This window comes from Onychostoma macrolepis, chromosome 25 (assembly GCF_012432095.1).
Source record: "Onychostoma macrolepis isolate SWU-2019 chromosome 25, ASM1243209v1, whole genome shotgun sequence".
Taxonomy (NCBI): Eukaryota; Metazoa; Chordata; class Actinopteri; order Cypriniformes; family Cyprinidae; genus Onychostoma; species Onychostoma macrolepis.
Window position 1 is genome coordinate 22,249,603 of NC_081179.1, and position 23,036 is coordinate 22,272,638.

Consider the following 23,036-nt stretch of genomic DNA (forward strand, 5'->3'; position numbering starts at 1 on the left):
GCATACATACTGTATATGTATTGAGATCAGCGGTGTTTGACTGCTGTTGGATCAGTGTTGGTTTTTAGGAGAGCTTCTGTCAACACATCACGCCTCGCTGCCTACAGCCTTCCTACAGAATGCAAACATTACTGTAGACTTACTGCTAGTCTTCACCTTATCATGTTCATCTTTGGATTATTAGTTCAGTAACCTTCCAATGACTGCTGAATCCATGGCACTTTATTTGATCATGTAACTGGAATGAGAACAAATAAATCAGATTGCTTATACCGATAGAAAGTAAAGCAGTTCATTGGTAGTGATTATCTGGTCTGAAGTGTCTGTTGTTACTGATTTTACTCAAATATACAGCACATTACTGTGTGTTGCTGTATTTTTTGTTGGTTGTTTTTAATGAAAAGCAGTTTATTGAGATGTATGTGAAGTATACTTTGTGAGTTATGAGGACTCAACACTACTGAGACATGTCAGAGTTCAAAAGAGGACAGATTGTTGGTATGCGTCTCACTGGTGCATCTGTGACCTGGTCAGCCAGTCTTCGTGGTATATCAAGGGTATTGTCAGTATACCAACATGAAGTATGAACCACATCCAACAAGAGTAACTGTCGACGCAGTGAGCTGCTGGAAATGGATGTATCCAAAAACATAAAACCACAGCTTAGTTCAGTGCAGAATTAAATGTGCATCTTGAATCTCCTGTTTCCATCAAAACTGTTCACTGGGAACTTCATAGGGTCAGTATTCATTAGTCACACTACTATAGCCAAACCTTGGTTACTAGTGTCAATGGCAAACATTGGTTTCAATGGCGCCAGCAGCACAAATAGACTATCTGAAACAAGCATTCACTGTCTTTCCTATAACCGGGAGACTTACTGGGTGGAGAAACCCCAAAAAGGCTTATCACCTAGACTGCTGCGTGCCCAGGGGCTGGTTCTGGAGCTGGTGCTCAATTGGGAACCAAGTTATGATTTTTCACTCAAAAAAGTCCTGAGCCGGTGCTCAGATCCTGTTTCCGAGCCACCCCTGAAACCTTGCTGGTCTAAAACAAGGGAACCTTTGATGTCATTAGGTGGAGCAGGTAAATTAACAATTAAATACGTCAGATCAGCAGTGGTTGGGAGACGAGACCAACACTCTCCTTCTGCAAGAGATAACAAGCAATTCCAGTCACATGTTGGTGATGTAGAGGGTTCTCCCTACCAGTAAAAGCGTCAGCCGGTTCTGAACAAGTGCACTCTTGGCCAAGCACCGGCTCCAGCTCTGGCACCAGCCCCAGTGGAAAAGCGGAAAATATCATGCCATTCCCTACTGATCTAGATGATCTAATCACCCAATGATTCAAACATTGTAACCTAAAGGTGGTGCAGTGTGTCAGGATGATAATGTACCAGTTCCCACAGCAAGACTGATGACTGAGTGAATTGATGAACATGAAAGTGAAGTTGAATATCTCTCATAGCTTGCACAGTCACCAGATCTGTATATTACTGAGCCACTTTAGGGTGTTTTGGAGGAGATATTCAGGAAATGTTTTCCTCCACTTGCATCTCATAGTGACCTGGCCACTGTTTTGCAAGATGAATGGCAACACTGTGCAGGACTCGAATCTGTCATTCCCAAGATGAATTGATACTCTGTTGGCAGCAAAAGGAAACTCTACACCAGGGCTGGGCAACTTCGGTCCTGGAGGGCCACTGACCTGCAGAGTTTTGCTCCAACCCTAATCAAACACACCTGCCTGTAGCTTTCTAGTGATCATGAAGACATTGATTTGTTCAGGTGTGTTTGATTAGGGTTGGAGCCAAACTCTGCAGCAAAGTGGCTCTTCAGGACAGAAGTTGCCCAGCCCTGCTCTACACCATACTAATAAATTATGGTGGTCTAAAACGAGGTGTTTCAGTTGTCCAACCCCTGTATTGTTTTTAATTTATATGTTCCTTTGAATGATTGAATTCTGGTGTTTCTGTCAGACCCATTGCCACAGGTGTTTACAATCAAGCACCTAGCCATGCAGTCTGCATTTACAAACATTTGTGAAAAAAAGGTCATTCTAAAGAGGTCTGTGAATTCAAGCGTGGTACTATGATAGGATGCCACTTTTGCAAAGTCAGTTGTGAGAGTGGAAGCGTTTAGGAACAGCAGCGGGGTCACCGAGTGCTGAGGCACATGATGTATAAAAGTCACCAATGCTCCATTGTGCAACCACAGCTGAAGAGATTCAAACTTCCATTTGCAATAATATTAGCACAAAAACTGTGCAGTAGGAGTTTCATATACCCCCTTTCCACCAGCAGGAACCAGGTGCTAGTTCAGAGCCAATGCTATTGCCGGTTCTTAGTTGGTTCGACTGGCGGGCCCTTTAAGAACCGGTTGCTTTTCCACAGGCTAGAGAGCCAATACAGAGCCAGGTCTTACGTCACTGAATATCGAATCATGTTTCGTATCACTAGTGCGGCCGCGGCAGACATAACAGACTTGTTCGCGGTGCATCGGCGCCACGCAGACCGATCGATCGATCGGCACACAACACGCTAAAGCACCGCGATCCAAAAGCATAAAGAGTCGTCTGCTTTCCAGTCGCTCCTGCAGCACGCACCGACTGGTCCGCGCAGCACCGATCCATCCCGAACAAGCCTAAACAAACTATCAACATGGCTTTGTGAACCTATCGGCATCCAAACACGGCGAATCCAGCATGTTCATGTTTAGCTGCTATTTCAGATATGGCGGTCTAAAGTTTCTGTCGTCTTGTTGGTCATGGTAACCCCGCCCCAAGCCCCTGATGCAAGCGGTTCTTCCTTCTAGCCCAGCAATGTTTTGGTGCTACTTTCGAACTGCTTTTCCTGGTTCGAAGCTGGTGCTTTGGGTGTCGAAAGACAAAGAACCAGTTTGAAACTAGGTTCTGGCTCGGAACCAGCACTGGAACTGCCTTGGTGGAAAAGGGGAAATAGAAGGGTTTTCCATGACCAAGCAGCTGCATGCAAGCCTCACATCACCACGTATAATAACAAGCGTCAGATAGAGTGATGTAAAGCACGCCATCACTGGATTCTGGAGCGGTGGAAACCTGTTCTGTGGAGTGATGAATTATAAACTATGTTTGGCGCAAGACGCCAGGAGAACATCACCTGCCTGTCTGCATTGTGCCGACTGTAAAGTTTGGTGGAAGAGGGATGTGCCTAGACCCCTTACTTCCAATGAAGGGAAATCTTAATGCTTCAGAATACAAAGACATTTTGGACAATGCCACGCCTCCAACTTTGTGGGAACAGTTTGGTGAAGACCCTTTTCTATCCCAACATGACTGTGACCCAGTTTACAAAGCAAGGCCCATAAAGACATGGTTGGATGAGTTTGGTGTGGAAGATCTTGACTTACCCACAAAGAGCCCTGACCTTAACCCTATCAAACACCATTGGGATGAATTGGAATGGAGAGCCAGTTCCTCTCATCCGACATCAGTGTCTGACCTCACAAATGCTCTACTTGATGAATGCGCAAAAAATCCCACAGAAGCACTCCAAAGCCTTTTAAAAAGCTTTCTTAGAAGAGTGGAAGCTGTTATAGCTGTTATAGCCAAGGGGGACCAACTCCATTGTCTATGTATTGTGTATATAATGCAATGTTATTTAAGTTCCTGTTGGTGTAATGGTCAGCTAGCACATCATGACCAGATTTATTCAATCAAAAATGCATTAAATATAGGGAGATATTATTACAATTATTATTACAAAATGATTACAAAAAAATAACAGTTTCCTATGTGAATTTCTTTTAAAATGCAATATTGCACAGACATTTTTTCACCTGTGTGGTGTGTAATGCTGTTGCTATAGCTGTTGTCATCAGGTGAAAGTTGCCATAATATTGTCTGCAGGGGAAAGACCCATGTGTGTGGTATCTTTACTGTTTACAGCCTTCTGAAACCCAGAATGCACCTGTCTGACACTTCTGCTGTACTGTGGGACAAAATGGCAACAAGTCAAATGCATTTGGATCAAGTTTGACATCGTGCTCTAGTTAAAGAACAAAGAACGCTCTCTCTCGCTTGAAAGCCTTTCAGGACGCCATTTGTTTTACCCATCGTACCTGTTGCCCTCTGCCTTTTCATGCTCTTCCAAATGTCTCTGAGACTGTGATTTCACTAGAAATGTTTGATAAACTGCCAAGACAGAAAAGAACAGGCTGATTATTTCAGAAGGACTGTTCTGCTGTATCCCACAATGCATCTGGGTCCATCTGATATCTGTTTACTCCCATTATATCTCATGCTGTATTTAGGGCCGTTCTCCCTCGAGTCTCGGGAGGCCTGTGGGACTGAATTAAGCCGGTGCTCTCGTCTCTTGGCTCTCACACATGCTGTGATTGTGTATGCGCTCACAAACTCGTGCTGTGAAAAGCTGTGCCGCCTCACTGCACTGCATCAATAGCTGTGTCACATAGAGACTGTCTGTCGGCATAGACACGACCACTGGTTCAATCCTGCTATGGGCATTCTCATGCCCCAATCACATTTTCAATAACACTATTAATATTTAGGAATGAACAGTGTAATACTGTGTAATGGATATTTAATTGTATATATTTCCCGTGTTTATATTTAGATTAACATTTGTCATCATGCCAACACCACGTCAACATTCACTTAAAAGTTTTTTTTTGTTGTTTTTAAAACAAGAATTATTTAATAACACTGTTAAATGTAATATTATATTAATAAAATTAATTAATTCCGTTTTGTATACTTTGGGATAGTATTTTTAATTTTTTTGAAATTTCTCATTTAAAATGATTGATATTAGTTTTTATTGTTTTCTTTTTAGTTTGTGTGCAAAATAGCCATTAATCAGATATCAAACCATAACATATGAAAATAATTATTAGCTTATCCATATAGACCACAGTTTTAATGTTAGTGTATTCCTATTAAAGGACCTATTATGCCCCTTTTTACAAGATGTAAAATAAGTCTCTGATGTCCCCAGAGCGTATATGTGACGTTTTAGCTCAATATACCCCACAGATAATTTTTTATAGCTTGTTAAAATTGCCACTTTTAGGTTATATAGCCAAAATGCGCCGATTTTGAGTATGTTGCTTTAAATGCAAATGAGCTGTTACCCCCAGGTGAAGAGGGCGGAGCTTCAAGAGCTCAAGCTCTGACATTAGCAGTGCTAGCCTTTGCAAATAAACATTCCACTATTACTACAAGCCTTTTATCTTTACAGAAAACGTACTTGGATTCAAAGTCAGTCATCTGATTATACTGTGCATAATAAATTTGCATATATGGGAGCAAGGCGGGATAAAAATAACAACATAGCTGGTCTCATGCTCTCACAAACTTTATAAGTTCCACTTCTGATTATGAGCTCGACAACTTCAAGTGATCGACTCGCATTGCTTTCAAATGCAATTTTTAACTACCACATTCCTATTCACGATCATTCTGGCAGCACTTGAAGGCAGCATCAGTGAAAACAGGCAGAGACAATGATAGCTTTAGCAATTAGCCTTACAGAGTGCCAAGAAGCTCTTTCAGAAAGGCAATTTGGAAAACAAATGCGCGATACTTACTTTGTCTGGAGCTGACGTTCGCGCATGAAGCATTGGTATTGATTCCTGAACATTTAGGGGATGTTACCGAATATTTTTCCGGGATATTGCCTTCGAAAATGAAATTCAACCACAGTAGTCCATGGGCCCAGGCCACATTTTTCACTAATTGGTACCACCCAAGGTGGCAAATTCTAGTTAGATTTTTTTTTTAAATCCATATATCTAGATGATATTACAACATGATAACCTTTTCTTAGTGGTAGCTTTGTCACAGAAATCAGCCTTCAATGACACTAACCGTTGAGCCAGATAATGAAAATATCTTGTAACTTTAATGGAACAGAGCATGTCATACAAAGAAAAACAACATAATTCTACCTTGTTCATGAGCTTATTTGGTCATTGCAAACTGTTTCTGTTTATTCATTATCCTCGTCATCATCATCATATTCAACTAGTTTCATGACATCAGTATCCTCCTCCTCCTCCTCCCTCTGATTGCTGCAGGTTTGTAGCTTGCACATTTCTGCGCTCTCCTGCATTGTAAATGAATGAACCTGTTAGGAGTATCTGAAGAAACTGCACTCCTACATCTCTAGTGGAGTTTCTTCATCATAGTGAAGATGCTACGACTTTCCTGTGATACAATACTGATGGTATGCTACCTTCAGGTAGGTCTTTAGCAAGATCAAGGATGGGGCTGTAGCCTCTTATTTTAGCTGCTCTGAGTAGTATGTTCCATGAATCTACAGGTGCATCTCAATAAATTAGAATGTCGTGAAAAAGTTCATTTTTTTCTTGTAAGTTATTTCAAAAAGTGAAACTTTCATATATTTTATTATATGATTCCTTGCATGTAAAGTAAAACATTTCAAAAAAATTGTTGTTTTAATTTCGATGATTAGAGCTTACAGCTCATGAAAGTCAAAAATCAGTATCTCAAAATATTAGAATATTTACATTTGAGTTTCAATAAATAACCATCTCTACAGTATAAATTCTGGGTATCTCTTGTTCTTTGAAACCACAATAATGGAGAAGACTGCTGACTTGGCAATGATCCAGAAGACGAACATTGACGCCCTCCACAAAGAGGGTAAGTCACAGAAGGTCATTACTGAAATGTGTGGCTGTTTACAGAGTGCTGTATCAAAGCATATTAAATGCAAAGTTGACTGGAAGGAAGAATTTGGGTAGGAAAAGGTGCACAAGCAACAGGGATGACTGCAAGCTTGAGAATAGTCAAGCAAAGCTGATTCAAACACTTGTGAGAGCTTCACAAGGAGAGAACTGAAGCTGGAGTCAGTGCATCAAGAGTCACCACGCTCAGACGTCTTCAGGAAAAGGGCTACCAAGCCACTTCTGAACCAGAGACAACGTCAGAAGCATCTTACCTGGGCTGTTGCTCAGTGGTCCAAAGTCCTCTTTTCAGATGAAAGTAAATTTTGCATTTCATTTGAAAATCAAGGTCCCAGAGTCTGGAGGAAGAGTGGAGAGGCACAGAATCCATGTTGCTTGAAGTCCAGTGTGAAGTTTCCACAGTCAGTGATGATTTGGGCTGCCATGTCATCTGCTGGTGTTGGTCCACTGTGTTTTCTGAAGTCCACAGTCAACGCAGCCATCTACCAGGAAATTTTAGAGCACTTCATGCTTCCTTCTGTTGACAAGCTTTATGAAGATGCTGATTTCATTTTCCAGCAGGACTTGGCACCTGCCCACACTGCCAAAGGTACCAAAAGCTGGTTCAATGACCATAGTGTTACTGTGCTTGACTGGCCAGCAAACTCAACTGACCTGAACCCTATAGAGAATCTATGGGGTATTGTCAAGAGAAAGATGAGAGACATCAGACCCAACAATGCAGATGAGCTGAAGGCCGCTATCAAAGAAACCTGGGCTTCCATACCACCTCAGCAGTGCCACAGACTGATCAACTCCATGCCACGCCGAACTGAGGCAGTAATTAAAGCAAAAGGAGCCCCTACCAAGTATTGAGTACACATACAGTAAATGAACATACTTTCCAGAAGGCCAACAATTCACTAAAAATTCACTTTTTTTATGAAGTATTCTAATTTGTTGAGATTTGTTGAATTTTGTTAAATGTGAGCCAAAATCATCACAATTAAAAGAACCAAAGACTTAAACTACTTCAGTCTGTGTGCACTGAATTTATTTAATACACGAGTTTCACAATTTGAGTTGAATTACTGAAATAAATGAACTTTTCCACGACATTCTAATTTATTGAGATGCACCTGTATATTCATAGGTGCCACAAGGTTAGAGTCATCATCCGAACAGTGTATTAAACACTCTGACTGTAACACTTGCACTTTGTTCTGCCATACTTCTGTTCTGTGATGTACATTGAAAATAACAGAAATACCAGTATATCAAGAACAAGGAACATTTAAATATGACGTGTTAAAAATAGCATCAGGACTAGCAGTTTCCAATTATGTCATGTGTTAGTCTGTGCAACAAAGTATTGTGAAGTAATCGAACGTGAAATTTCGAAATCACATGAAATTTCAGCCGTCTTGCACTACTTCCGTCTCTGCATCTCCACACACTCAATCTTTTTTTAATTATTCACGAAGTTGTTATCGCATAAAACAGGTATCAAATGAAAGAGTGGACCTTCTGCTTCACAGTGACACTAGTACCTTGCTTATAGAACAAAGATGGTCGGAGTAATCTTGATATGAAAATGCATCAAATTAAACAAAGTTGCAATCATCGGTCATTTCTTCACTCATTTTCACACAGCTGAGTCATAGCTGAATAAGTTGCAAAGTGCTTGTGGCCTCCAAGGGTAACACATATCAAAATAAACAGCAGGACTTACCTTTTCAGATGATGCTAGTGGCTTATCATTACAACAAAGTATGGTGGAGTAATCTGGTTTTGAAACTAGCACCAGGCATTGTTGTTGCATAATATACTATTTCATATACAGTTCATACATATTTTTTCAAATTGCTAGGTCATGGATTGTCCCACCATCATGGTTCTGATATCACCAGATTACAGACAGTCTTGTCTATCCTTATCTGAAAAGATATCCCCCCTAACATCAATATCTTTTGAGATAGATATACAAATATAACAATTTAATATATGCAAAAATTGTATTATTTAATGTGAAGGCTAATATAAAATGTATACAACAAATATCATGTCAAATTATGTCAGATCTGGATAGTCCTGACTGTCCTGAAAAAATCAACATATAGGATGTATGGCTACCTCTTACAATAGACTTCATACAAACCTGCTGTGCAGATACTGTAGGACGATAATGGCTAAAATAATGATTGTCCCAAAAGATTAGTAAAGCTACTCATTTGAAATGGTTACCATGTTTCAAAGTACTTATATGGACTCTACAAACAAACTGGTACCGAAGAGATTTTGCCACCTTAGGTGGTACCAAATTCTGGCTTGGCCCATGGACTACAGTGTCCTCGGCTCAGATGGGGGGAGTTTATGGCGACTCCTATGTTCATTAGTGCATCCCAAAATACAATGCTTGTAAAGCCTCTTTGGTGCTGACATTGTATATATCTCCAGTAATGGCGGACTGCAGCTTCTCACTCAGGCCTGTGTTTATGCTAATAGGGCACAGAGTGTCACAAATAGGTGGGACTTTTTCCCCTCAGTGAAGTGAATAGAGGGAGAATCTGAAACAGCTCATTTGGAGAGACTGTTCATGATTTATTGGTTTTATAACAAAATTACTTGGTGGATTTTTAACATTGTAGGCTGGCTGTTTTCACACACTGCGGCCACACAACTGTGTCAAGTCAGACGTTCAACAGGCATAAATACACAGGGAAAATGTGTAACGGACGCCTCGCAGATATAAACGGGGTAAATAATGTTTTATGTTTTATGTCAGCGAAACCCTTAAGAATTCACAATTGTTTTTTGTTTTTTTAACAATAGTGCTCTCATTATAATGTTATGTATATGAGTTATAACGTTCTGCATTTCTATTTTGAGGTGTGCACGCTGAAGATGACCAGTAGGATGAAGCATAAATAGCCGGTTTTTAATAAATGGGATTTAACTCATTTATCTCCCATAGAATACGCTTCGTTATTTATATAATATAACATTAATATTACGACTTATAGGCTATCTGCACAAAATGCCCCGAATGCACATGAACGCGTCTGCGCGGCTCTGAATGAACTCTTTTTGTGGACGCGTTCTTCACGCAATAACATGCAGAAACACAACTAAACACTAAAGAAAATCACAGCGTTTTATTATAATAGTGTTCTCATTATAATGCTATGTATATGACAGTGCCAGTCATAGTTATTAATATTCCTGCTTGCACCGCTCGCTGAAGAGATAGTACTACAATGAAGCGCTTTACTGTAGCGTAACAACCAAATGCATCTTATACGAGATAAATAATATATACACGATATAAATAAACTGACTGAAACGTTTTGAAATCACTTGTTGTACCTTACCTGATCGAAAAAAAAAAGAAAAGAAGTCTTCCACTCTGCCTGTGTCAATTTGAGTCTTGTTAAAGATTTAAATCCTTGCCGCCAAGATGCTCCTCTGTCGGTGACGGATTAGAAAGCGAAACTTTAATCTATAGGGGAAGTTGGATTTATTCACGCACGTTAAAATATTTATTTAAAGCTTCTTTCTTTTAAGATTCTTATTTACAGCATTATCATAATAGGCTGTATATTAACTTATTGGGAGAAAACCGGTAGTTCGATGTGAAATCAGATACTGAGCACCCCAATATAGCCAAAATGGTATGATCATAACACCCCGTGAATATTCGACTGTGAAACTGGGAGTCGAATCGAAGCATCGAATTGTCGACTATTCGGGCACACCCCTACTCTACACTGCTCAAAACTCGCTTTTGAATAGTCAGTGGCAAATTCTTTAAATATGAAAACATACTTACAGGCTGTGAGTCAGAAGCAACAAACTGTCCTTACAAAGTTGGAATTGCCCCACTTTATAGAAACAGCCTTTGAGCACAGCTGGCAGGCTACTCCCAGGTTCAGGAAATATTCCTCCGTAAAATGTGCTGCACACACTCTAATATTTGTGTTGAACTGTTCTGGAACAGTGTTGTAAATACAAATTAACCACTGATTTCCAGTTGTGTCCTCTTTTAGAAGCCCAAACAAAGTAGTTTCGCTTTCGCAACGAAACACAGCGTATCCAGGACATGGCGCCGGCGGCAGCAAAAATACTACAGCGAGAATAAAAGTCCAGCCTTCTTTCATTGCGTATACGTTTGGGCGATGTTTTGCAAATCTCCCCACACCGTGACCTAGACATGTTGGGGCGTGTTTGAATGAGCCGTTTTAGGGGGGCGTGGTCGAGTCTTAACTTTTATAAAGAGTATCTCTTTGGTTTTGAGACTTTAGTCTTTGCAACTTCAGGGATCTTATCTATGCACAAACAGCTTGTAACACTCCAAAGAGAAAGTAAAACTTGAAATCACATCATATGACCCCTTTAATGCTAATATAGCAATTGAATTTAAAGCAAGACTGTTTATGCAATAATCAGCTGCAGCAGAGTATAGTTCAACCAAGCTTTCTTTTGGTGCAGTACTGACCGAAGACCTTGTTTCTGTGTTTAGCGATAGTTTTTAATAAGCTACATATTCCAAATGAAATGCTGCTGGAAATAGCTCAGCAGCTCTGGAGATTTGTGTGGCAGATTAGCACACAGAAAGTCACAATTCTCTAAAATGCCCAAAATATCCAATATCCTTATATTATACACAGTGCTGAACAGAGCTTATTCATTATAAAACAAACCACAGGCTTGTTTAAAAAAAGCAACGTCCTTTAGAATGATTGTCACTGTCAGGGACTGCTGACAGGGATGAGTGTTTTTTCATTATTGTGTTTACTGTCAGAAACATGAATGTGGACACTGTAATAATCATTCATTTGAGCTAAAAGTCAAAAATGGCTGTGAATTCAGACATGAGTGCGTGTGAATGAGGAATTAAGGTTAAACAGCAGCAGATCCAGTAGTGGCCTACATTCTGTCACAGGGCAGGAAAACCACACTCATGACAGACACAAAGAGAGAGACAGAGAGAGTGCTGGTGCTGATTCCTGCATAATGCAAGCCTGGCCATCCATACCAAATTCAACTAAATATTTCTCTCTTGGTGACATGCATTGATTATATAGTTCTAGTCTGATGCTATAATTTTATTTATTTATTTATTTATTTTGCACCTTTCGTGATTCCTGTCATCTGTTCTTTCATCTGGGATTAGTTTGGAATTTTGGAAAGGAAAGATGATCCAGGTTCCTCATAAAATGCAGCCAGGTGTAGTGAAAGTCTATCTAGAGATCACGCTTTAATGATTTATACCGTGTGTATGAAGCTGCCTCAGGGTTGTGAACATGACAGGCAGAGACTTGTCTATAGACGTCTAATTTCAGAATTCTTTTCTTAGTAATTTTGAGATTAATAATGGAGTGTCTTATTGTATTCATTAGTGTAATGACTTCAAAGATTTGGATGTAAATTGCTGTAAATAACAATGATATTTATATTGGAAAGATGAACATTTTGCGATAGGGTTATAAAATGTTATGAAATTGCTCCCTGAAAAAGACCCTATTAAATGTTATTCATTGGTGTTATTCATATTTCCACTGGTCAACATAGGATATTCAGAATATTGATCATTTAGTTGTATTGGATATTTGGTATACAATTACAGTATATTTGTAATATGAATTTTATTTCTGAATTATGCTTGTTAGTTTAGCTGTCTGTGGAGTTAGCCAGAGCATTTATGTGTATATTATATCCTACATCATTAGTTATTTACCGGCTCTGGCCCATGTGGCACAGTTGGGCTTAGCCAAAAAAACAAAAACAATTACCAATTGGGCTCCGGCTCTGGCACCAGCCCCTGTGGAGAAGCGGTACTTGTAATCTCACCAACTGCAAGGGGAAGATTAGATTAGGGGACCCGATGCAATATACAATGAGCGGCAGGCGGGGAAGGGGTCCTGAAGACAGGACCTTGGTTGCAGAATTAGGTTTTGGCACATGGAATGTGACCTCTCTGGTGGGGAAGGAGTCAGAGGTGCAGGAGGTTAAGTGATACCAGCTAGATATAGATGGCCCCACCTCCAGACATAGCTCAGGCTCTGGAAACAAACACCTGGATAGGGGTTGATCTAGATCCCTCTCTGCAGTCAGCCTGGATGAGAGGCAACTAGAGGGTGTGGGAATACTCATAAGCCGACCATGGTTATGAACTTTAACTCTGTAGTCAAGAGGGACATCTCTCGTAGTACTACTGGGTAGTGTTGTCACGGTACCAAAATTTCAGTATTCGGTACCGATACCAGTCAAAATCCACGGTTCTCGGTGCCAATTTCGGTACCACATGCTAATTAAAAAAAACACACTATTTTTAATAATGAAGTCAAACAAAAATAAAAATGTACAAAAATCAATGCCATTCTTTATACTTTAAATTGTGTTTCAAGTTTTTCCGCAAGTAATGAAAGTATGAAAAACAGTAAACAAGTTTCACCCAAATTTAATTTGTCTTTTAATTAATTAAATTTAAACACATTGTATTGTTTTGGTAAATAAAGGGGATTTACTATTAAAATTAAAATATGGAAGAAATATTATATATATTATTACTATCATTATTACTGTTTTACTTTATTATTTTATTTTACAGAACAACAGTAAAATTACAATACTAACATTTATGAATGCTGATGGAGTTTTATTTTGGCGGAAACCCACAGGAGGAACTCAGCGCTTCTTTTTGTTGACAACAGCAGATTTATAAATGATTCTCATTACGAATTTGGGAAGATGTTTGTTGCTCGTATCACACTGTCACATGCCTTGTAAAAATTCATCAAAATTTTACTGAGCAACTGACGAGTAACACTGTTTCAGGGCAGATTTGAACCCTAGCTAACAAGCAGATAGCACCGTCAGAATACCTGCAATTCAAGTGTGCATTAGAAAACATAACGTTCTGCAATTTATTTACCAATTGTTTGAGGCCATTTCGCGATTTCAATCATCATACATTAACCAGCAACAACCACCTCTTCCTCTTCTCATCGAAGACATGCGATGCAGCACTAAACAGTCTCTCGCTGTCGGTGCTTGTCTTTCTTGGAGCGCGTGCCTCTCACTCTACGCGGATTGCTATTTGATCACGTCATGTCATTGTTCAGTACAATTTATTTGCTCTCATCATCGAAAGTGCTTTTTTGCAATTTCCAGACGATTAAATTTGGTTGCTGAACATTCGGTGCATTCCTAGTTCAGGGATCTGGTTTGAATGTCTCCTTGACATTTTCCAGTGGAGGGGTTTCAGTCATGTCCAACTGGGAAGAGACCAGGGTCAGACACGCTGGACTGGGAACACCTTGGGATCCCTCAGGAGGAGCTAGAAGAAGTTATCAGAGAAAAGAGAGGGCCATTCTTAGGCTGCTGTCACCGTGACGGGGTCCCAGTGAATGAACGGGTGGATGGTTCAGTGTTCAGACATCACGACTTAGTGCAGATATAAAGATGTGAACAGTAGCACACATTTCAGTTTGTTCTTTATAGTATTTTTTGTAGACGTTTCCCTTTATAGAACTGCGATGTGAATTATGTTGTCCTGGTTTAAAACGTGAATAATACTGATCTTACAGACTGGCTCCAACCCATCCTCTGCTTATGTGTCTCTCACCCACGTATCTGTCTCTCTCTCTGGTGTTCAGTACAGGCCAGATCCAGTATCAAACACACACACAATAGTCTCTCTGTGCTGCTGTCAGTGAATTGTGCTCTGAACAAAAGCGTCTCTCACAGTCGGACTGTCAGGTGCGCCACAGAAAGTGACATCAGTGTCTCTTTTTAGAGGTGTTTACTGAGCCATGCAAGCATCACTGTACTGCAGATTGGTGATTTGAGCAAACCATACTGCTAACTATTAAACTCAGTGTGCTACAGACATGAATGATACCTCAAATCATATGGCTTGTTAAAGAGAGGTGTGATGTTACAAGTGATTGGACTAACAATTTTTGCTTGGTAAACAAGAAGAAGAAAGAGGGATCAAGAAGGATCAGAGCCATATTTTATTACCAGAATATCATAGAGACTTCTAGAGATCAAATGCAGAGATGGAACAATATTGATTTTGTTTTTAGTTTTTATATCGATTGCGGTATTTGATTTATGTGTCTGTGAGTTTGTCTCTTTTTTTTTTATGTTTAGCTAAAACTACATCTCAAGAATATATGTAAACATCTCATTTGAGCATTAATGGCTGTTATGGTAATTAAGGTTTATCAAGTAATTTGATGTTCAAGAAGTTGTGGATGTGGTTATACAAAAAATATATCCAACTATATCAAAAAACATATCAGTAAAACTGAATAATGGTCAATCTCTCAAGTAAAGTCTTGCATACAGGGAACTATTTTTTAGCAGAACATTTAAAAAAAATGCTAATGTATTGCCTTATTGAATATAATATGTGGTAAATTGTATGTTTATTCATATATTTCACATGCAACATTTGTATTTTGTAAAGTATTGTAGTGTAAAATTACGTGTCCACTTAGATATATTATAACTTTCATTTTTTTTACAGATTACAGTGAATTATTATTACATGGTTACAGTAAAAATGTTACACATTTACGAAATCAATACAAACTTGAGGAATCAAGCTGATGTAGCTGCAAGTATGAATCAAATCTTAGTTTTTTGTGTCTTGCTGAATGTGAGGAAGCATCTCTTTGTTTAGATCAAACTGACAAACATTTCATCGTCAAAATGTAAAATTTCTTGCTAGACATGTTATTCTATGCAGTCAGACACCCAGTAATTTCAGTCCTATTTTAGATGACTAATTTTCACTTTATCAACACATCAGGAGCTTCTCATTGTTATTCAGCGTGACTGAGCAAGTCATTTTAGGATATTTCATGTCTCTCTCTGTGTGTCACAGGATTCGTCCTCAGCTGGCAAAGGAGAAGATTGAAGGATGTCACATCTGCACATTTGTGACCCCTGGCGAACCCCAGGTGGTTCTGGGAAAGGACAAGGCCTTCACGTATGACTATGTGTTTGACATGGACTCGACGCAGGACACCATCTATGCCAACTGCACTGAGAAACTCATCGAAGGGTGTTTTGAGGGTTATAATGCCACTATTTTTGCCTACGGACAGGTTTGTGCTTCTAGAAAATGCCATTTCATGTTGACTTTGACACGTCTGGTTACATCCAGGGTCATTTAAGATGACAGGTTAAAGGAGTAGTTGACCTAGTTTCACATGTGCGAGCTCTGTTCTGACATTCATATGTTCTTCATGTCTCATTTATGGCCAGTGTTGCCTGTGACCTGCATTTCATGGCTGACTTCCTCCAAACAGCATCACAGATTTGATATCTGTCTGTCTCTCCCTGTGGCACTGTGTTAATCCTGATTTATCAACAGTCTCGCTGATCCGCCAGACAGACATCGAACTCCAGCAGACAGAAAAAACTGCACTGAGATTATTAAATGTGATGTCAAATGTATTTATTATTTAAATGCAGTAAAGTCAAGTTACCATTATTTATATAGCGCTTTTTACAATGCAGATTGCGTCAAAGCAGCTTTACAGTATTAAACATGGAAATAGTGTTACATCACAGCTATAATTGGGTTCAACCTGCACAGTTATAAAATACATAAGTAACCACGTAATGAAGTGTTTATTAAAGGGTTGAAAGTGTGGACAGCGATCAGATGTTGGTGTTGGATCTCAGACAGGGTCGGGGAAGACGTATACGATGGGCACGGGCTTTGACGTGGCCATACTAGACGAGGAGCTGGGCATCATCCCGCGGGCGGTCAGTCACCTCTTTAAAGGCATGGAGCAGAGACGCCAGGCGGCCGCAGATCAGGGTCGACCCGTCCCAGAGTTCAAGATCAGCGCACAGTTTCTGGAGGTACAGAGCTTTTGTGGACGGTGCTTTACTGGATTATTTTAATGATCCTTTCGTTCTCCTCCCTAACTACCATTGATCAGACAAACTAGATAGTCCTGCCTAAACTCATGCTATTGGTTGAGCTAGTGGTCATGTGATGCCATTCAAATGAAGACACCTTCAAATTTGTGTTAAAACATAAAAAAAAAAAAAAACATTTTTTATTCAATTTAAAAATAATTTTCAAAATAAAACTGAAATAAACTTTAATTTACAATACTAAAATGGAAAATTGTAATAAAATGTAAAAGTAACGTTTGCATTGGCAACTAACTAAAATAAAATAAAATAATCTGAAGTACTAAAATTACTAAAACTGAAAGAAAATATACAATAAAGTAAAATAACTAATTCAATTAAAAAAGGAATAAATGTTGCAAAACAAAATTACGTAAAAAATCATTAAACAAATTAAAATTAAAATGAACATTGAACATGATGTATTTAGCAATAATATAGCAATAATTTGTTTATTGTTTTATTAATATTATGTGGTATGTCTTCTCTACCTGTGTAGCTTCAGTTGGGTAATTAGGACATAATAAGTTATATATAATGGATATACACACAAATTAATGCTGTCAAACGATTAATCGTGATTAATCGCATCCAAAATAAAAGTTTTTGTTTACATAATATGTGTGTGTACTGTGTATATTTATTATGTATATATAAACACACACATGCATGTATATATTTTGAAAATATGTATTTACATGTCTATATTTATATTCATATAATTTATATTATAAATACATATATTTAATATATAAAAATAGCATATTTTTCTGAAATATATATACATGCACGTGTGTTTGTGTATTTATATATACATAATAAATATACGCAGTACACTTACATATCTTAAGTAAACAAATTTTTTTATTTTGGATGCGATTAATTGTTTGACAGCACACACATACACTGTGTGTGTATATATGTATGTATGTATGTATGTATGTATGTATGTATGTATGTATGTATGTATATATATGTGTGTATGTGTGTGTGTGTGTGTGTGTGTGTGTGTGTGTATGTGTATATATATAACTAACGAAAATGGCAAAAGCCCATAACAAAATTACTTAATATTTACTCATTATGAATCTAATATAAGTTTATGTTAATATTACATATTAATCTAATATGTGCAAAAATATGGATTGTTCAATTACTATTGTATGGTCTGTCTTCTCTCTATGCGTGTATCTTCAGTTGTATAATGAGGAGGTGTTGGATCTTTTCGACACCACACGTGACATGGAGATGAGGAAGCAGAAATCTCACATTAAAATCCACGAGGACGCCAGCGGCAGCATCTACACTGTTGGCGTGACAACACGCACAGTCTCCTCAGAGGCAGAAGTGAGAGTCAGCCATTTCTTTTCCAAGATATTGTATCCATATATTATGCATAAAGTGTAAGTGGCTGTGTGTGTGTTGTAGATGATGCAGTGTCTGAAGCTGGGTGCTCTCTCCCGCACCACTGCTAGCACTCAGATGAATGTACAGAGCTCTCGATCTCACGCCATCTTCACCATTCACATCTGCCAAGTGCGTGTTTGTGCACCCGCAGAAACCGTAAGTACCGTCTTATTAAGTACAAGTTATTGCGGTCATATTGAGTAGCACACCAAAATTTTACAGGAGAAAATGCTGCTATTTTTGAACAAACACCGTCTAGTCCATTTTTATGTTTTAATATACTTTTTCATGTTTTTTTTCTCAGCCCCCAGAGCAGGACAGTGAAACAGACAATCGCCTGGCCAACAGCTCGTCTGAGATGGAAGAGTTTGAAACACTCACAGCCAAGTTTCACTTCGTGGATCTGGCTGGATCAGAGAGGCTCAAGAGGACGGGGGCCACAGGGGACCGAGCCAAAGAGGGCATCTCTATTAACTGTGGATTGGTCAGAGCGAGTAATATTATTAAACAACGACACCCAATAAAACTGCATATTAATCACCCATCGATTTCTTCAGGCTAGAATTATATAAAGTGAACTGAAACAGGATTTTCCCTCTGCTCTTTTGTCGCTGTGATGCAGCTGGCATTAGGGAATGTCATCAGTGCTTTAGGAGACAGAAGCAAACGATCAACGCATGTGCCTTACCGAGACTCCAAACTCACTCGCCTTCTGCAGGATTCACTGGGGGGAAACAGGTCTGTGCGAAACGTTCTGGAAGTAAAGGAATAGTTCACCCAAAAATTAAAATTCTGTCATTATTTCCTCACCTTCATTTTGTTCCAATGCTGTTACTTTTGCTTGGAAACATTAAGAGTGATTCTGAAGAAGGTTTTTTCATGCAATGATAGTTTGAAGTAACAATGCCTGTCAAACTATAAAAGGCATAAAAACAAAAGTACTCCGCATGCACTATATTCCAAATCTTCTGAAGTCATGCAACGGTTTGTATGTAGAACAGACTGAAAGTCAAAGCATTATTCATTGATAATTTTGCCTGTCGTTGTATCTTTCAAACATGTGGCCTTGACACACAATGTCAGATTGGATGTCAGTAACAACATTTGTTCTTGCATGTCTCTTGACCAAATATCATTGATGTCACACCTGACAACTTGTGCAATATTTGATGTTAATGAATATTATCATTGAATGACAACTTCAATTTCAGTCAATTTTAGTCAAAGTTATCATATGATTTCAGAAGACTTAAAATATAGCACGCAAATATTCCAAATATTAAAAGTCTTCAAACATTAGTAGGAAGTGCTTTCACAGAATTTCCCATGAATAGCAGTGGAATAGCAGTGTAATAACTGAATTATAACACGATAATGACACGATAATGATTTAATCAGGATCATAGTATCAACATTAGGGAAGCATTTTCAACAATGTATTGCGATGCAGCAGGCTTGATCCACATCCAGACAAAATATTTATTTGGCATTGTAGCATTAGTCAGCATGAGTAAATAAATAAAGCTTGATATTGTCTCCGGTTTCTTAGTCGAACAGTGATGATCGCTTGCATCAGCCCATCAGATCAGGACTTCATGGAAACCCTGAACACACTGAAGTACGCTAACAGAGCTCGCAACATCAAGAACAGGGTGATGGTGAACCAAGACAAGGCCAGCCAGCAGATCAGTGCACTCAGGACTGAGATCGCCCGACTGCAGATGGAGCTCATGGAGTACAGAACGGTGAGGTTCTGCTATAAAAACATGGCTGTGATAGCAAGGAGATGTTAGGCCTGATAACTTTCTATGTGAGTTGGACTTCAGTTCCTGCATGTCTTCAGACATATATTCCTCAACATATATATAGCTCAGTCAAGAAAATCTAGACACAGGCTGATGGATCCTTTACATGACATTATTTACTACATTGCACAAGCTGATTGGTCTCTGCTCATTCTGCTGCCAATGAGATTGCTTGATCAACATTAAATAGTCTGGTTCATTGTTTTCTGTAAGCTGGTTCTGCAGCGCACTGTCAGAGATCCTCTGAATCCCTCCACCTCCCCCAGCACCACCTGTCTACGTCTGCTACAGGATTTATTTACTGTATTCCTATTGCTGCTGCAGCTTATATGACATGTTCACAGCAATATGTCTGTGTATCTGTTGGCAGTAGCCAGTCCAGCAGCAGCATGCGTAACAGATCTAGTGGGCCATGAACAAATACATTAAAATGCTAAAACTATTCAGAGTTAATGAGTTATAGTTCAAGATCTGACCTGCTAACACTGAGTTTAGAGGTTCAATTGCAAGTATAGGAGACTCAGATACTGTGGAATTGCTGAACTTGGACTGTCAGATGCATATCATACTTAAGTTTCCAAAATCATAAGCAATCTGATTGGCTGGCTTCTGCATAATTCCTGGAGTCAGGGTGGATGGGTTTATAGCAGTTCACGTGGAAACAAATTTGTCTAACAAGTTCCCATAGCACTACAATAAGCACTTTTGAAGAATGACTAGTCACAGGAGTCCAGCAAAATCTCCCTGAAATAGTTGGTAGACATTGTTAACAGCCAGTCTTCAAATCTTTGAGGATTTACTCAACACTTAATGTCACTTGAAGAGCCAACTCTTGGTTGTTTTATCTATAAGTGGCCATTCACACAAAGCTCATCTTTCTAGTGAGAGACGTGAGTGGTGAAATGTGAAAAGGTCCATTAGGTAATGCCAACACACTAAACAAGTGCTCTAGATGAAGTAGAACATGCACAATGAAGTATATAGGGCCTATAATGCCTTATTAATATGATTAAATAGTGTCAGCTAAACAGTGCTAAAATATTGCATTATTTTGTTTTATTTTTTTTCGTCATACTTTACCAATCAAGGGATTGCAAACCCCTAGATGTTCATGATGAAATTGCAGATAACTTGTGAAACAGAAGTTTCTGACATAGGGGTTTAGTTAATAAATAATATTGTGATTTTTTTTTTTTAATATAAATTATGTGTGTCAGTGTTTGGTAAATGAAGTAAGCCTGTCTGTGTTTCTCAGGGGAAGCGTATGGTCGGAGAGGATGGGCTGGAAAGCATCAACGACATGTTCCATGAGAACTCAATGCTGCAGGTAGAGAACAATAATCTGCGCATGCGCGTGAAGGCTATGCAGGAAGCCATCGATGCTCAGGGTGCTCGGCTCACGCAGCTGCTCTGTGAACAGGCCAATCAGGTGCTCTCCAGAGCAGGTACAGCACAGCAAATATGGCCAATCAAAGATTTTGTAAGATGTTTGATAGATGTTGACAGAATTTGGACTATGTCTTCAGGTGAAGGCAGTGAGGAGATTGGAAATATGATTCAGAATTACATCAAGGAGATTGAGGATCTGAGGTAGTTTCACATTTTTGCTGATATCCTACTCTGAATGAGGCTAATATTATAAATCTATACTGTTTTTTTAGTTGTTTTTGTACTGAACAATGCAGAACTATCTGTCTGTCTGTCTGTCTATCACCTGTCTGTCTGTCTGTCTGTCTATCACCTGTCTGTCTGTCTGTCTGTCTATCATCTGTCTGTCTGTCTGTCTATCACCTGTCTGTCTGTCTGTCTGTCTATCATCTGTCTGTCTGTCTGTCTGTCTTTCTGTCTATCTGTCTGTCTGTCTATCAGTCTATCTGTCTGTCTATCATCTGTCTGTCTGTCTGTGTGTCTGTCCTTCTGTCTATCTGTCTGTCTGTCTGTCTATCACCTGTCTGTCTGTCTGTCTATCACCTGTCTGTCTGTCTGTCTATCACCTGTCTGTCTGTCTGTCTGTCTATCATCTGTCTGTCTGTCTGTCTATCACCTGTCTGTCTGTCTGTCTGTCTGTCTATCATCTGTCTGTCTGTCTGTGTGTCTGTCTTTCTGTCTATCTGTCTGTCTGTCTATCAGTCTATCTGTCTGTCTATCATCTGTCTGTCTGTCTGTGTGTCTGTCCTTCTGTCTATCTGTCTGTCTGTCTGTCTATCCTTCTGTCTGTCTATCCTTCTGTCTGTCTATCTTCTGTCTGTCTATCTTCTGTCTGTCTATCATCTATCTGTTTATTTGTTTGTTTGTTTGTTTGTCTGTCTGTCTGTCTGTCTGTCTATCATCTGTCTGTCTATCATCTGTCTGTCTATCATCTGTCTGTCTGTCTGTCTGTCTATCATCTGTCTGTCTGTCTATCATCTATCTATCTGTCTGTCTATCATCTGTCTGTCTATCATCTGTCTGTATGTCTATCATCTGTCTGTCTGTTTGTCTATCATCTATCTCTCTGTCTATCATCTATCTATCTGTTTGTCTGTCTGTCTGTCTGTCTGTCTATCATCTGTCTGTCTATCATCTGTCTATCTGTCTGTCTGTCTATCATCTGTCTGTATGTCTATCATCTGTCTGTCTGTCTGTCTGTTTGTCTATCATCTATCTCTGTCTATCATCTATCTATCTGTTTGTCTGTCTGTCTGTCTGTCTGTCTATCATCTGTCTGTCTATCATCTGTCTATCTGTCTGTCTGTCTATCATCTGTCTGTATGTCTATCATCTGTCTGTCTGTCTGTCTGTTTGTCTATCATCTATCTCTCTGTCTATCATCTATCTATCTGTCTGTCTTGTCGTCTATCTGTCTGTCTATCGTCTATCTGTCTGTCTGTCTGTCTGTCTGTCTATCATCTGTCTGTGTCTGTCTGTCTGTCTCACACTCTACATTTTTGTGTGTATTTCAGAGCCAAACTTCTGGAGAGTGAAGCAGTGAATGAAAACCTGAGGAGAAACCTCACGCGAGCGTCCAGCCGTCCTCCGTTTTATGGACCGTCTGGAACATTCTCTCCGGCCCTGCTGGGGCCCGACCCGAGTCAAGAGACCTCCGACATCATTGAGATCGCCAAGAAAGATCTGGAGAAACTGAAGAGGAAGGAGAAGAAGAAAAAGAAGAGGTAATAAGAGGGTGAAAGTGATCTCAGTGTGAGGTGGTATCTGG

General features: G+C 39.3%; 1 protein-coding gene across 6 annotated transcripts in view; it reads left to right on the top strand.

The window, feature by feature from the left end:
- kif21a (kinesin family member 21A) overlaps nt 1–23,036 on the top strand; it is a 58,797-nt gene that overhangs the window by 7,255 nt on the left and 28,506 nt on the right. For all 6 annotated transcript variants that reach the window (XM_058767082.1, XM_058767085.1, XM_058767083.1 and 3 more), the window contains exons 2-11: nt 15,583–15,805; nt 16,389–16,571; nt 17,826–17,975; nt 18,057–18,191; nt 18,340–18,519; nt 18,658–18,773; nt 19,585–19,780; nt 21,096–21,285; nt 21,367–21,430; nt 22,783–22,992. In XM_058767082.1, coding sequence (XP_058623065.1) covers nt 15,583–15,805; nt 16,389–16,571; nt 17,826–17,975; nt 18,057–18,191; nt 18,340–18,519; nt 18,658–18,773; nt 19,585–19,780; nt 21,096–21,285; nt 21,367–21,430; nt 22,783–22,992 — 1,647 coding nt within the window. The remainder of the gene's footprint in view (nt 1–15,582; nt 15,806–16,388; nt 16,572–17,825; nt 17,976–18,056; nt 18,192–18,339; nt 18,520–18,657; nt 18,774–19,584; nt 19,781–21,095; nt 21,286–21,366; nt 21,431–22,782; nt 22,993–23,036) is intronic.